The sequence below is a fragment of the Lissotriton vulgaris genome, chromosome 8 (assembly GCF_964263255.1).
Source record: "Lissotriton vulgaris chromosome 8, aLisVul1.2, whole genome shotgun sequence".
Lineage (NCBI taxonomy): Eukaryota > Metazoa > Chordata > Amphibia > Caudata > Salamandridae > Lissotriton > Lissotriton vulgaris.
The window spans coordinates 61,254,044-61,269,371 of record NC_141696.1 but is presented as its reverse complement, the minus strand read 5'-3'; the positions used below and the strand labels follow the sequence as shown (position 1 = coordinate 61,269,371).

General features: G+C 43.9%; 1 protein-coding gene across 5 annotated transcripts in view; it reads right to left on the bottom strand.

The window, feature by feature from the left end:
* Positions 1 to 15,328, bottom strand: part of APBB1 (amyloid beta precursor protein binding family B member 1) — a 465,162-nt gene that overhangs the window by 82,297 nt on the left and 367,537 nt on the right. For all 5 annotated transcript variants that reach the window (XM_086933711.1, XM_086933712.1, XM_086933715.1 and 2 more), the window contains 2 exons: positions 7,858 to 7,985; positions 2,939 to 3,053 (listed from right to left, as the gene is read on the bottom strand). In XM_086933711.1, the coding sequence (XP_086789837.1) occupies positions 2,939 to 3,053; positions 7,858 to 7,985 (243 nt within the window). The remainder of the gene's footprint in view (positions 1 to 2,938; positions 3,054 to 7,857; positions 7,986 to 15,328) is intronic.

Genomic DNA, 15,328 nt, shown 5'->3' with positions numbered 1-15,328 from the left:
ACTCTGCATTACTACTCTGCACACTAAGTACTCTGCATTACTACTCTGCACACTCACTACTCACTACTCACTACTCACTACTCACTACTCACTACTCACTACTCACTACTCACTACTCACTACTCACTACTCACTACTCTGCATTACCACTCTGCATTACCACTCTGCATTACCACTCTGCATTACCACTCTGCATTACCACTCTGCATTACCACTCTGCATTACCACTCTGCATTACCACTCTGCATTACCACTCTGCATTACCACTCTGCATTACCACTCTGCATTACCACTCTGCATTACCACTCTGCATTACCACTCTGCATTACCACTCTGCATTACCACTCTGCATTACCACTCTGCATTACCACTCTGCATTACCACTCTGCATTACCACTCTGCATTACCACTCTGCATTACCACTCTGCATTACCACTCTGCATTACCACTCTGCATTACCACTCTGCATTACCACTCTGCATTACCACTCTGCATTACCACTCTGCATTACCACTCTGCATTACCACTCTGCATTACCACTCTGCATTACCACTCTGCATTACCACTCTGCATTACCACTCTGCATTACCACTCTGCATTACCACTCTGCATTACCACTCTGCATTACCACTCTGCATTACCACTCTGCATTACCACTCTGCATTACCACTCTGCATTACCACTCTGCATTACCACTCTGCATTACCACTCTGCATTACCACTCTGCATTACCACTCTGCACTCTGCACTCACTACTCTGCACTCTGCACTCACTACTCTGCACTCACTACTCTGCACTCTGCACTCACTACTCTGCACTCTGCACTCACTACTCTGCACTCTGCACTCACTACTCTGCACTCTGCACTCACTACTCTGCACTCTGCACTCACTACTCTGCACTCTGCACACTCACTACTCTGCACTCTGCACACTCACTACTCTGCACTCTGCACACTCACTACTCTGCACTCTGCACACTCACTACTCTGCACTCTGCACACTCACTACTCTGCACTCTGCACACTCACTACTCTGCACACTCACTACTCTGCACACTCACTACTCTGCACACTCACTACTCTGCACACTCACTACTCTGCACACTCACTACTCTGCACACTCACTACTCTGCACACTCACTACTCTGCACACTCACTACTCTGCACACTCACTACTCTGCACACTCACTACTCTGCACACTCACTACTCTGCACACTCACTACTCTGCACACTCACTACTCTGCACACTCACTACTCTGCACACTCACTACTCTGCACACTCACTACTCTGCACACTCACTACTCTGCACACTCACTACTCTGCACTCACTACTCTGCACTCACTACTCTGCACTCACTACTCTGCACTCACTACTCCGCACTCACTACTCTGCACTCACTACTCTGCACTCACTACTCTGCACTCACTACTCTGCACTCACTACTCTGCACTCACTACTCTGCACTCACTACTCTGCACTCACTACTCTGCACTCACTACTCTGCACTCACTACTCTGCACTCACTACTCTGCACTCACTACTCTGCACTCACTACTCTGCACTCACTACTCTGCACTCACTACTCTGCACTCACTACTCTGCACTCACTACTCTGCACTCACTTTACAATGATTCTTTAGTATCGCGCCTTCCGCCATATTTTATGGTTATTACTAAGTATGATTCATGCTGCTATGCTCATTCACAAGTTGCAAATACCTTCCTGCAACTGATTACTACTGCAGTGAGCCTGAGAGCTACATTTAATAGGTCTCACCGTTTTCTGCATACTTTTGTGAGAGACTGTTCTATTTCCTTGTCACTATTTCGTTCCATACTTCGTCTTTTGTTTCTAAAATTCTGGTACATTTCCTGTTTGTCTCCAATGCCGTCGTTTTGTTTAGTCTGCAAATTCTTCTTTCAAAGAGATCTTTTAAAAGTTTACATCATAAAAACGTCTCGCAAAACATAATTTCAGGCCGCCTGTCACATTACACAGTAGGAGGCACTTTAAATATAGAATTGAGTATGCCCCCGGAATCCCGCCGCGGCCGCCCCGGAAGTCAGGCACGGTCGCCTGTGACGGGGGCGGGGCCACGTCCAGACCGGAAGAGGAGGCAGGCGGAGTGAAATGCGTCTCGCGCCCGGGGCTCCTGTGAGCGGTGTGGAGCCCCGGGGCCGCGCCAGCAGGAGGTTGGGCGCCGCGTGCTGAGCAGAGTCCCCGACATTGGCCAGGTAAGTTCCAAAAGGCTGGGGGGGCTTGGTGCACTTGTGTGTGTGTGTGTGTGTGTGCGCGTGTATGCTCGTGTGTGTATGTATGTGTGCGACGGTGACGGCGGGGGAGGGAGGGGGGGCCTCGGTGCACGCGTGTGTGTGCGCGTGTGTGTGTATGTGTCAGGGGGGGTGTCTCTGTATGTATGTGCGTGCGTGCATGGGCGCTTGTGTGTGTGTATGCGCATGCGTGTGTGGTGCTTGAGCTTCCCAGGAGACAGCGCCTGGCCACAGCGCGCGTTCCAGTTACAAATCGGCTCGAAGGATGCGCGTGGCCGAAACTGTCTCCTTGGAAGCACAGTCGCTAACAAAAGATCTCGGCGGGGGCGCGCTTCCGCGCGTTTAGCCGAGACCTAAAAAACGAGGAGGCTGAACTAGTCCTCCTTGAGGATTACTAAAAGATGTATTAGTTGCAGAAAATACTTCCCCTGGTGCAGGTGATGGCCCCACCACCTGCCTACAGCACTGTTGCATAGTTCAGTATTTGAGATACTGGATTTTGTGCCAACAATTCCCACTTATTTGATATAATATGATGAAAGCTTCAATACAGAGAATAGTAGAAGTTGAACATATAGAGAAGAAGAAGATTCAATGTAGGGTCTTCTAACGGCAAACTCATTAGTGAACACTAGAGACCTGAAAGTAGCATTCACCCCTACCTTGGAGCAGATCTCGTGTAGACTGGTGGCAATGTTCTTGGCAGGAGCTTCACACCGGAAGACATGACATTTCAGCAGTTGGGTCATCTTGTCCCTTGCGACATATGCAAAGTCCCTGAATGGATAAAGGAAAGCAGAGGCAGATTAAGGAGACCGCAGATTCCACAAGTATTAATAGACATGGACTGGACCAATGTGGCAAATTCATTTCGCATCCAGCTCCTGAGTTGCCATTCTGCTTTGCCATTGCCACAAGTGCATTAGAAGAAGTTTCTGATCCGAGATGAATCCAGTGAACAATGGAGGGAAGATGAGGACAGGAATCTTACTTTGGAGCACGGGTCGGGAGAAGAGGGGTTCCAATGTCAACAGGACATAGACAGACAGATGGACATCTTACAGGACAAATGCTGTATGGAACTGGACATTATAACTGCTTATGACCAGAAATTAGGCCGTGCATCGAGTACTAAGTGAAGGTTCCAGGATGTTTGTGATCATGACTCCTTCTTGCTACTATTACAATAATCCATTATTTAGCCATAACAAAGGCCTTTGCTACAGACAATGCAATATTTCACAGGCAGCATAAAATGTTCCTCTCTGAAACTGTTACCTACAGCAAAATCAATAAAAGGAAATGAAGACGCTTTTCTAAGGATCACATTATTGCAAAGTGCTTATTTCTGAGTTTCAGAATGCCAGCTTTAGATCACTAGAAACAAGTGACTTACCTCTGGGAGCACATCATTATTTAAAAGGGAAATCTAGATAAAACAATAAAACCACTCAGCAGTACTTGAGCAAAAGAAAAGGATGTGGCAGGCAGTATGCTGCAGTACACTGTGGCTACCTATTCCGTGGTATCAGAAAAAGCTATTTTCAGACACCTCAACTTTTAAAAGTGTGCGTTTCACTTATCTGAAATAATTAAGTGCACTTAGGAAGGTCTCCTGATAAAGTGTGCTATATAAAAATACTTGGAATTTATACTGATATATCAAATGTGACTGTTTAACAATAGAAGGCAATGTAATTTTACAACTTCACATTTTCCCCCACCAGGTTTATATTCCTTCACTGAGGGACATTCTCTGCTATGTGGAACCTTTAAGTGCCCCCCAGATTGTTTGCCTCCGAGTTAAGAATCACAAGGAACATGGAATAGTCAATGTCAACTTTCTTTCTCATATATTACCCTGTGTACAGTACACCAGTGCCCATTATATGGGTGGCGGGGTGGGAGGTCTAGAGGGAGCTAAAGAATGTCTCACAATGCACATGGGATCGATGTACACTACCATGGGGAATGGTGAACAAGGTCACACGACGAGGAGAGATGGGTCATGAGTGGTGGTGGCTTTGATGATACTGTACCTCTCCCTTCGTCCCAAAGCGCGGCCCAAGTTTCAGAAGACAGCAAAGTCAGTCGAGAAGGAGAATGAAAAAAAGAACACAAGCGCCAGAAGATAACATTACATTCCTGCACATAGTTTTGAAGGCCTCCATCTTCTTAGCATGCATTTAATCAGGTATTCTTATACCCCAGGGATGGGATCAATCTCCCCCTGCAATGTCAAACTACTGCACGCATATTTACCATGCATCTGTCCACGCACAGCAGGGGGTTGTCAATCAGGTAGACTTTCCCTATCTCTCAGTCACCCAGGAAGTCTCAATATAATCCAAACGGCAACTACAAATGTAACCAGCCATTTTACATTACAATCGTCACCCAATGCTAGACATACACAATAAGAGTTTACAAATTGAGATGTTTACAACTGCTGTGTTTATTGGGAGCTGGATCAATAACATACTCAACCACATGACTTAAGACACAGATGTGGATGTAGGATTTGTAATTTGTTTTGCAGAACAGTGAGCTAGCCATGGATGCTGGTCAGCAGCTAGCTAAGGAGTACCAAGCAGAGTAGGGTAAGCTTTCTAAAGGCTTCTCTAAACAAGGATTGACACTGCGAATATGTCTGGCTTATACCAGAAAGTACTTCAGTCACTGCTGAGTTGCAATAGGTGATCTTGCATGCGCTCTGTCACTCATCCTTGCATCCATTTATCCACCCACTGATTCTTTCTGGTCTTCACCTACTTGTCAGTCCAAAATAAACAGGCACAAATTCAACAAGCACAGGCAAGATAAATGAAAAGAATAAAAGTAGAAAAAAGAAAGCATGCTGCCACCCAAGTGTGTGATTGCAATCAAAATAAAAGGGCAGCCACATTTAGAAGCAAAGAGTTGGCCCTCATGGCATAGCAAACAAAAACTATAGACAGTGCCATTCTAAGATGGCTGCCCAGTATACAAGCAACGGCTGCACAGGATACAGGACTGAGCATATGGAATAAGCAGTGAGCAGTCCAGAAGCACCTTCTGGGGAGATGCAATATGCTAAAAAAAACAAAGCCGATAAAAGTATAAAACAGAAAACTAAAGAGCTAGCCCACCAAGCCTGGCACTGAAGCACACTCATTTTCAAGAGGATGTGCACGTGATCAGGCAAAATTCCATTACCCACTGGTTGAAGCAGGCTGACCCAGTGCCCATGCTGCCATGGACGAAGCAGAGCAGAATGACACTTTAACAGAATAATTGTCGAAGAGGGCGGACCCAAACTCTTCTATGTATGTCTAGATATGTATGCATTTTCAGATCATACAGACTTCATCTGGTAGACAGGTAAACCTGCCCACCTAGGACAGGCTAGCAAGTATTATCACAGTGCATATCTTCTACCCCTAAGGTTTGTCAGAAGGGTTGACCAGCAACAAAAGTCTTTCCAGCTAAGATAACCTGTGACATTCCGTGTGACAAATACCTGTCTCCAGCCTTTAGCATGCTGTAAAAATAATACACCTTTTAGTGACGGATGGCTTTCATGCATGTTTTTCACAATAAATAAGGCCAAGTGCATTTGTTGTAACATTTCATAGAAACAAAAAACCATACCTATACCATCTGACGTAACTTTACCCAATAAATAATCAGGCCTGCAACTTTGATCATTGGCTTCTCACCAGAACCATCCTAGAACTCCTGTGCTGCACACGGACTATCCCACACGGCAACCATTCGCATACAATCATAAAATTGCAAATATACACAAAATAATTGGCAAAACAGTATTCAAAGCCATCCTAAAGGAGCCTTGCAAGAATTATCACGGTGCAAATCGCACATAAAGGTTTCTTGCTCCCCCTAAGTGCCATTTTGCCTACACATATATTTTTCACAGTAACGATATCAGGCCTACCACATTCATAGTAGCATTACATAAGCAGATCAGACATATAGCATCTGCGATAACTTTCTCCAGTGAACCACGAAGCCTGTAGTCTTTATTAGTTACTGGTCACCATAACCAACTTAGACTTGGTGTATTGCGTATAACCTGTCCTAAATTACACAGCTGTAGAAAGTTACCCTTGGTAAAACAATACACACTCGCCCTCAAAAGGGCAACACAAGAATTATCACACTGAACATCTTTAAATTCAAGGATGTATCAGAGTAGAGTAACCAATACCTAAGCCCTTGCCTGCTGTGACAATCTGTGAGATTCCATGAAGCAAAGGACCACCCTACAGCCGTAACAATCCACCCGAAGGGCCTACATGTTTATTAAATATATGGCTTACAAAACAATTAAAGACAGGTTTTCTTCCTTTGTTTTATATTTCCATACTAAACAGATCAGACCTATGGCAGTGGAGAAGTTTCCCAATACACTGATAGATCTTTCCTATTGGCTCTCACCAGAACCAACCCAAACCTAATTGTATTATACAAACTCTTTCCCACCAATCAATTGTTCAGACACAAATTACAATTATATGCATTACAATTGGCATAAACACATACAACCATCACAGTGCAGATAGTTTAACCTCAGATTTTGTCAAAGTGGAAACCAAAACTGTTGCCTACTGTACTAGTCTATGAGATGCCATGCAACAAAATATCTTTTGATAGACTTTAACCCCTTGCATGCTGATGACGGCCCCTGTCCGTCATGCACTACGGCGCTCGTGTGCTGATGACGGCTGGGGGCCATCATACCCCTGCACACTTGTGATTTTGCCGCACAGGAGCATAATCGCAGCCGCATGCAAGGGGTTAACGGAGTGAAATATGAATCCACCTTTAAATGTTTATTGACTATAACATGCTTTTTACAATACGTGTGTCAGGCCTAATCAACTTTGCTTACGTTTTAAATAATGAAAAGATCATGTCTATAGTCTTGATCAATGGCTTGTCACCATAACCAGGACAGTCCTGGTGCACTGAGCATAAGCTTTACCCGAAGGCAAGAAGTGCAATACAGGCACTCTTTTTTAGCAGAAGCACAAATCTAATGCTGTGCTCCCAGAAACCCACATGTGGGAGGAGCCCAGAGCAGTGCTCACATAAGCTCATCTTTCAGCTGATCACATAAGATCAGAGACAGTTATGCTGAAGCCAGAACTAAAACAGCAAATTGTATCCTGCTAATGGAACTAGAAATGATGTCCACCTGTAGCAGGGGGGACTGTCCCTGAGAAATGCAGAGTTCAACCACGTGAGAGGCTTTTCTGAATAAGGACGGGGCCAGAAGTAACACATGTCTGATAGTAGTATATGGATACAAAGATGACTGCAAACGCTATTTTACCCATACACAGGGCAGATTTTGTGAATAGTAAAGTGAAAACCTAGAGGCTAGGCCTGCAACCCAGATACCCTCATCCTTTGTAATAACAACTCACTGTTGTATTACGAGTCAAATCTAAAAGCAACTGAGTACTGAGAGAAGTACAGCTTTAATCTTAAAGCACAGTAGCTGGTCTGCTGCTCCATACATTCATCCTTCCCACTCACTGGACACACCAAAATACTGGTTCCTAACCAGGGCACGTACCTTCCATTATCTCGTCCCACACCCCAAACTCGAATGCTGACAATGGGCTGGGCGTGCAGCAGTGCATGTTCAGTTGGGTCCACCAGGTTCAGGGTGTCATTTTCCAAAATCAGCAGCATGTCCCTCCCCTGCAGAGTGAAAAACAGAAAGACAAACTCAAATAGAGGCAGCTGCATACAAAATCCCCAAGAACATATCACTGTTAAAGAAAACGCCCTTCACGTTAGTAAAGCTAAGGACCAGGCAATATATCTTCAGTTTTAGGACTAGATTGACTGTCAGAGAAGCACAAAGAGGACAATGGAATGAAAGACAATAACAGGACATAAAGGAACACGCATTAGTGAAAAGTCTGTATAAAAAGAAGGTAACAGAGTGAAAAAAAAAAAAAACAGAAGGCATAGTAGCCCAGTGTGGCACCAGACAAGGAAAAAAATTATTACTGTTATAACTGCAAATTCTCAGGCACTAAGAAGCTCTTAATACTAAGCTGACCACATTACAGCCGCAACTAGTACAGCCGATATGGAAATGAAGATGTAGAGAACCACAATGACATTTCAATAAGATCCATTTCATCAGAACACTTTAAATAAACCTGTAACCTTGAAGTGCAGGGATGGGGTTTTAAAAGGAAACAGGGGTTACCTAACCATGGCAGAAGGTAGAGAGCCTGAAGGGGCCAGGAAGCAGCCACCCTGAAGAGGTAGGTAGAATGGACCCTGAAGTGGCTAAATGGCGACATCTGGGAAGGGGGCATTAGGAGAAGATCCTGAAGTGGCCATGAGGGGAGTGCCAAGGGGCTAGGGGCTTTCACCCTGTTCCTCTATATGGTCTCAGAACTCATCAGAGACTTGCAATAGCCTTATAATGTATAGCAGGGGTATTTTATCCCATATATATGGGACCACCTTGCTGACATTTGGAGAGGGGTCATGAATATTCTTTCCAGCCTGAACTTTCTACTGTAAGGTATTGGCCAACAATGCCTTTCAAGAATGTCATTTATTGATTAATGGATCAGACACAAGTGGAGTACGACATCAATAAGGATAATGCTACTTACCCAGTAAGCATTTCTTCTTGGCATGTAGAGCTGTTGATACACATCTTTTGCATACTCCTGCCATCTAGTGTTTGGTCCGGATGTTTGCAAGTTGTTTTTCTTTGAAGAAGTCTTTCCTAGTCATGAGGTAGGTGACTCCTCCTTTCCGTGATAGTGCGCATGGACATCGACTCCATTGTTGGATTGTTTTCCCACAAGAGGGTGAGAATGGAGTAAGGAAGTGTAGCATATAGATGTCCATGTGTATAAATGTAGAATGAAGAACTGCAACAACCACAGGTACCCGGGGAGGCGGTGGGTGAATGTGAATCTACAGCTCTACATGCCAACAACAGATGCTTACTGGGTAAGTAACATTATCCGTTCGAGGCATGTGTGCTGTAGATACATATGCTTTGCATAGACTACAAAGCACTATACTGCCAAAGCAGTGGCTAATCTGTAGGTGTTGCAGTTGTTTGGAACAGTGTATTAAGTACTGAATGGCCTACATTAGCTTGTTGACGTGCTAACACATCTACACAATAGTGTTTGGTAAATGTGTGTGGTGTGATCATGTAGCTGCCTTACATAGGTCAGCTAGCGGAATGTTACCTAAAAATGCATCAGAAGCCCCTATTTTGCTAGTGGAATGCGTTCTAGTGTTGCGTGTTTATCTAGGTTCCTGATCGATACTGCAACCTTATGCCCCTATTCGGCTATAAATCCATTTATTCCCTATATTGGCATAACCGTTCAAGTGCGATTTTCAGAAAAGTCATCTCTGGCCTCACACGAACAGAGCCACATTCCAGCATAGTTCTCTGCCACTTCCTTTGCAACCAATTAGTGCAATGACAGAGCAGAAGTCACTATCTGATATTCCTAGATTAACACTCCGAGTTCTTCAACAAGATAAAAACTCAGCAAACCTGGAAATCCCCGCTTGCTGTGTTTTGATTAGTAATGGAACTCTAATGAGCAACTGATAACTATCACTTCCTAGTGACATCTTTAATTGACGTCTTATGTCCAGCAAACTTGCGTCAAACCCGGCACCTGTCAGGTATAAATATTACCAACGTTGCCTTAAGCAATAAGCTGTCGTGCTGTTGTATGCTGCCGTGCACCCTGTTGTGCATCCCATTGCTGCTGCAGGCAGTACGCTGCTGCTGCTGTCCCTTGGTGGTGAAGCTACTGATACCATTATCGCTGCTAAAGCGCAAATGATGGTGCAGTACGCTTAGGAGCTGAACAGCCGTCCCTCTGTGAAGAGCCCAGCAGATTCCAGCTGCCGCGGACGCTGTCCCCCCTCCTCCTCCCGACGCGCTGAAGAAGAGCCGCTGCCTTTCTCCTGCAGAGAAATCCAGCTCCAGCGTTTCCGGTCTGCCCTCGCGGGTGACTGGGATATTGAGTGCCCCCTGAAGGAAATACCAGACTTCCATCATTCTATTCAGAGGTATGGTGTTGACTAAACCCTTAGACGAGAATTCTTGAAGCAAACCTTGACAAAACCAACTTACCTTAAAGCTACTTACTTACTCCCCTTCCACGTGTTAGGCTTAGGTCAGGCACACTGGGGTAGGCTTAGTTAGAAGCACCAGTTGAGTATTTTAGCCTAATGTATATATGACTGTATATATGTTTTATTACTTTTAAACCATTGTATGGCTAAGAAACCATATCAATGCTTTTACAGTTCTATTTCGCAATCCTTATCTTACTGTACGTACTTTTTATAATAACAAGTCTTGCAATTGTGGCAATACATTTCTCTTGTACGAGAAGAAACTGTTCAATAAATGTTAACCCTTTATTGACAAACGCCCGTCTCTCTATTCTCTACATCTCGTGAAAGTAAACTGCACCAAACTGACTGAGTGAAATACATGTCTATTGTTTCACACGACCCTATAGATCGACTCTTGATCTGAGGAGCAAAGTTGTCATGTTGCACGGTTGTTGGAAAGCTGAATCCCTTCTTGTCTGTGCCAGGGAAGCTGATCACTTCCCATGCAGAGAAGAAAGTTTCCAGTGACCTCTGAGCTAGTTGGTAACACACCCAATTAAGTTTAGCATAGTCAGTGGAGGCCTGGAATATCCGCAGTTCCACGTCGATACTACTGTTTATGTTATTCCAATGCGCAGGGCCTAGTGGAAAACTAGGAACTACACTACATGGCGCCCAACGTTTGGTAAGGCGATAAACTAACGCAAGACGTTAGAGTAACTCAGTCGTGCATATTTCACACAGACCCCTTTCTCCCGTAAATACTCCAATAGACGTCTGGAGTGGGTGAAAGGTTAAAATCCGCCCGACCTTAGTAGGAAGAGATTCCTATGTAAAGCTCTGGTTTATTCAACGTTGAAGGATACAGTGTTCCAAAATATTGTGCACCTAATCTTTGTCTCCTTGGAGACCTACTCTGCAAAACCTTGCATTTTAACAATGCCAGGAGAAAACGGAACCACTGGGGCCGCAGCAGATGCGACTCAGCAAGGTCCCGAATACACAGACCCGGGTGCAATTATCATCACGGTCCACTTAAGAAAATCTATAACGTTAAAACTTCTAGAGAACGGACTGACACCTCAAGGTGGTACAGTAATTTTCGTGATAGAGGCTCATGAGTATCGGCAGACAGAGGTATTCTATTCATGGATAAACTTTCCAGCGGCAAACGCTACAACAAAAGAGTTTCACTATTACAAAATAGAGGAACCTCCGGAAGAGTACGCTCCTTTCGAGGAGATTGAAATTCCACTTAAATTTCAAGAGCACCTGCTCTGGTTTAATGGCGCCCTAAAACATAAAGATCACATAACCAGGCTCGGTCCACTAGGTAGACCAGGAGCAACGTGGCCGGTTCTAGCCAGCTACACACCACATCCGGACATTGTAAAAATGTCAAAGGAAGAGCTGTTAGTACAGCTAAAAACATTAATTAAAATACATAGGCAATTAGTCCAATATGTAATGCGGACTGCAACAGTCCAGCCAGCTGTCAATGTATCACAGCTGACCCCTCATCAGGGGAACACTAATAAAATTACACCACAGAACATACAGTCATGTCTTGGTAAAACACCCGTAAAACGGGAACAAATTCCTTTCTGGTTAGCACAGAAAATCACTCAAATAGAGGCAGTATTTCCTGATACTACCCCTATAGAGAAACACAGAATCTTGACAATCTGCCTTCCTAAGGGAATCGCACCACACGTGGAGGACTGCGACACTTGGGGTACAGTCTTTGCTTCCATTTACACAAAAACACACGGTGTTCCGTCTATGGCGGTAATACCAGAAGTGCTAAAACAGATTCAAAATGAATACGGTCCAGAGCCCGCTTTAAATCTAGGTATGAAATTACTGAAAGACTTCAAGCAGGTCTCGGCTATATTATTAGCCAATATAAAGGGAGAAGCAGCATCTGTGGCGATCCGCCAGAAGTTGAAGGAAACAGTTATAGAAGATCCTGTTGAGCTTGCAAAAATCATAGAAAAATGCTATGAAGAATTAGGTAGAGGCAGCTTGGGTGGGAAACCAGTAAAGCCCCAACTGCTCGAAAATCCTGAAAAATTATTTATTAAAAATAATTCAAACACTCCTAAAAAGAGCTGGGATGGAAATAAACAATCCACTCCCAAGGAAAAAGTTTTCCAGTCCAGAGGAAGGTCTCCTCGACGGAGGGAAAGAACTCCGACTCGAGAACGCCAGTCTCCCCAGAGGGAGCCCTCTGAGAAAAGATATAACCTTAGAAATAGGGATAATCTGAAAAAACCTGATAGATATCAAAGTATTCATACACGTCCTTCTCGATCTTTTCCACAGAATTCGGAAAGAAGAGGACGGTCAGACCCAGGAGAGCACACCAAGTCCAAAGACAAGGAAACTGCTCAAAATAAGAAATCACAAATTCAGAAAAATAAGGTAGCCAGTATTAGAGTAATCAACCATGCCGAGAATACTGAGGACACAGTTGAAAAACGGGGAGTGGGCATTGACAATGTTGGACAGTGCAGCAGAAATCAGTATAGCGCGCAAGATCTTGATGAGTCATCTGGAGACAGTGGACACGAATGAATACATTCAGGTTGAAACTGCCGACACCAGACTTAGCGAGCCCCATAAAATATACGAAATAACATTGCGTATAGAGGGTGATAAGACTAGGAAAATAAGAGGTCTATTTTGGGATAAGCTCTCAAAAGGCTATGATATTCTGTTAGCTGAAAAAGATTGGCCCCCAGAGTTTGTCAGGGAGTGCCCTCGTGGCGAAGAAGTGATTATGCCTGCCTTCTCGAATCACATTCCGATTCACAAAAAATATACATATGCACGGAAATGGGCAGTGGCCCAGGCACCTGCATTATATAAAAATCATGTAGGATGGGATGAGGACTCAACTCCTCACAAAATCCAATTAAAAAGTGAACCAACTGCCCAACTGCAGTATCCTATTAAGCAAGAAGCTAAAAAACAAGTCAGGGAGATCTTAGATCAACTTGAGTACCAGGGGGTGATTGAAACATGCACCTCTCAAATGAACAATCCTTTGTTTCCTGTCTCCAAGCCAGACAATTCATATTGTCTAGTTTTGGACTACAGACACCTTAATACATGTTGGAAAACTTTTGCGGTACAAAACTCGCATAGTGCAGCCCTAATGAATAACATAGTTAGGAAAAAATATAAAACGACATTAGACATATCTAATGGTTTCTTTTGTCAAAACATTGCACCAGAAAGCAGATATTTGACCGCTTTCTCTGCATTTGGGTCGCAGAAAAAATTCTGTCGACTCCCACAGGGGTTCAAGAACAGCCCAGGACTATTCTCAGCTAGGGTAACAGAGTTACTACAAATCTATGATGATGAGGCATTATCTTATGTAGATGATATCTATCTCACAGACGACGACTTGGATACTCACTTGAAAAGAGTGAACACCATTATACTTGGGTTCGCAGCAGAGGGTTACAAATTCAACTTTAAAAAGTCTCAAATTGCCCATCTGACAGTACTATTTTTAGGGTACGAATTATCAAGTGAAGGGAAAAGCCTAGCGGACAACTTCTTAGAGAAGTGCACTGTACTCCAAGCACCAAAGACGCTGAAGAACTTACAATCCATACTAGGATTTCTGAATTTCGGAAGAACATACATTCTAAATTACGCAGAGAGGGTTAAACCACTCTACGAACTAATTAAACCTGATTTTAAACAAATCAATTGGACTCAAAAACACACAGAAATTTTGAGATCACTGCAAACAGACATGTTAGCAAAAACAAAATTAGATACACGTGACAACACGATTGATATTGTAATCCGAGTCATCCCAGGAGGATGTGGATTCACGTACCTGACCTCTAATGAGGGAGAAAAGGTACCAATTTCAATTAAATCTCACTTGTACACACAAGCAGAAAAAACATTCAGTCACACAGAAAGAACTGTGAAAGCAGTGCAAATCGCATTAGCAAATGAACGAGAACTAGCACACGGCAAACTGATTAATATCCTTACAGCGGAATCCGCCTTCAAAGCGCTATTCAGCCCAGTAAACCTGCCTACAGTGTCACTGGATCCGAAATGGATACAGTGTGTAGATTCTCTAGGAGCGGAAGACGTGAAATACTATTTCGCCCCACAATTTGAAGAACTGAATGATTTAGAATATGAAGAAGAATATCCTCTGCCAATCGAAATTCTGCCTCTCCCACAATACGCATGTATAATCTATACAGATAGTTTTGTACAGCATTTCAACGTAGAGAGAAAATCCTACAATGCAGCATGTGCGATCATTAAAGGTCGTTGGCTGTGCGGTAAATTCAGACCGAAAGTAACAAAAACTGAATCTGTAAGAAACTGTTCGGTTCAGAGAACTGAAATCAGATCTTTAAAGATGGCGCTCGAAAATGCAGAACGTGAATTCCCGACACTTATCGTGTGCGATTCTCATTTTTGCGTCAACTCTTACAATAACAAACTGCAGAGTTGGATCGAAAACGACTACAAAGATGACACAGGTGCCACAATAAAGCATAAATTGCTCTGGAAACAGGTAGCTCTTTTACACAAAGAACTACAAAAGACTCACGTGATTCACGCACAGGGTCTTCAACGTGGTGGCGTTCACGTTGCAGGGAATTCATTGGCTAATACAGCCGCAGCGGAAGCAACTAAAACGGCTTCCGTAGCCACAAAAAAAGCGTACAGATAAATACATAGACGGGGAAACCATGCTGGCAGTAAAAACGACCGTAAAAGGCGACTGTGCAGCGCTACCCGTGAACTATCCACTCAATTATGCATACGTAATCGATGCAAACTCCGTTCCTTTTGCTCGAATCCCTGGAGTGGGGGACAGAGTAATTCCAAACAGGAGCAGGAGGGGCTTCCTCTTACTGGAAGCA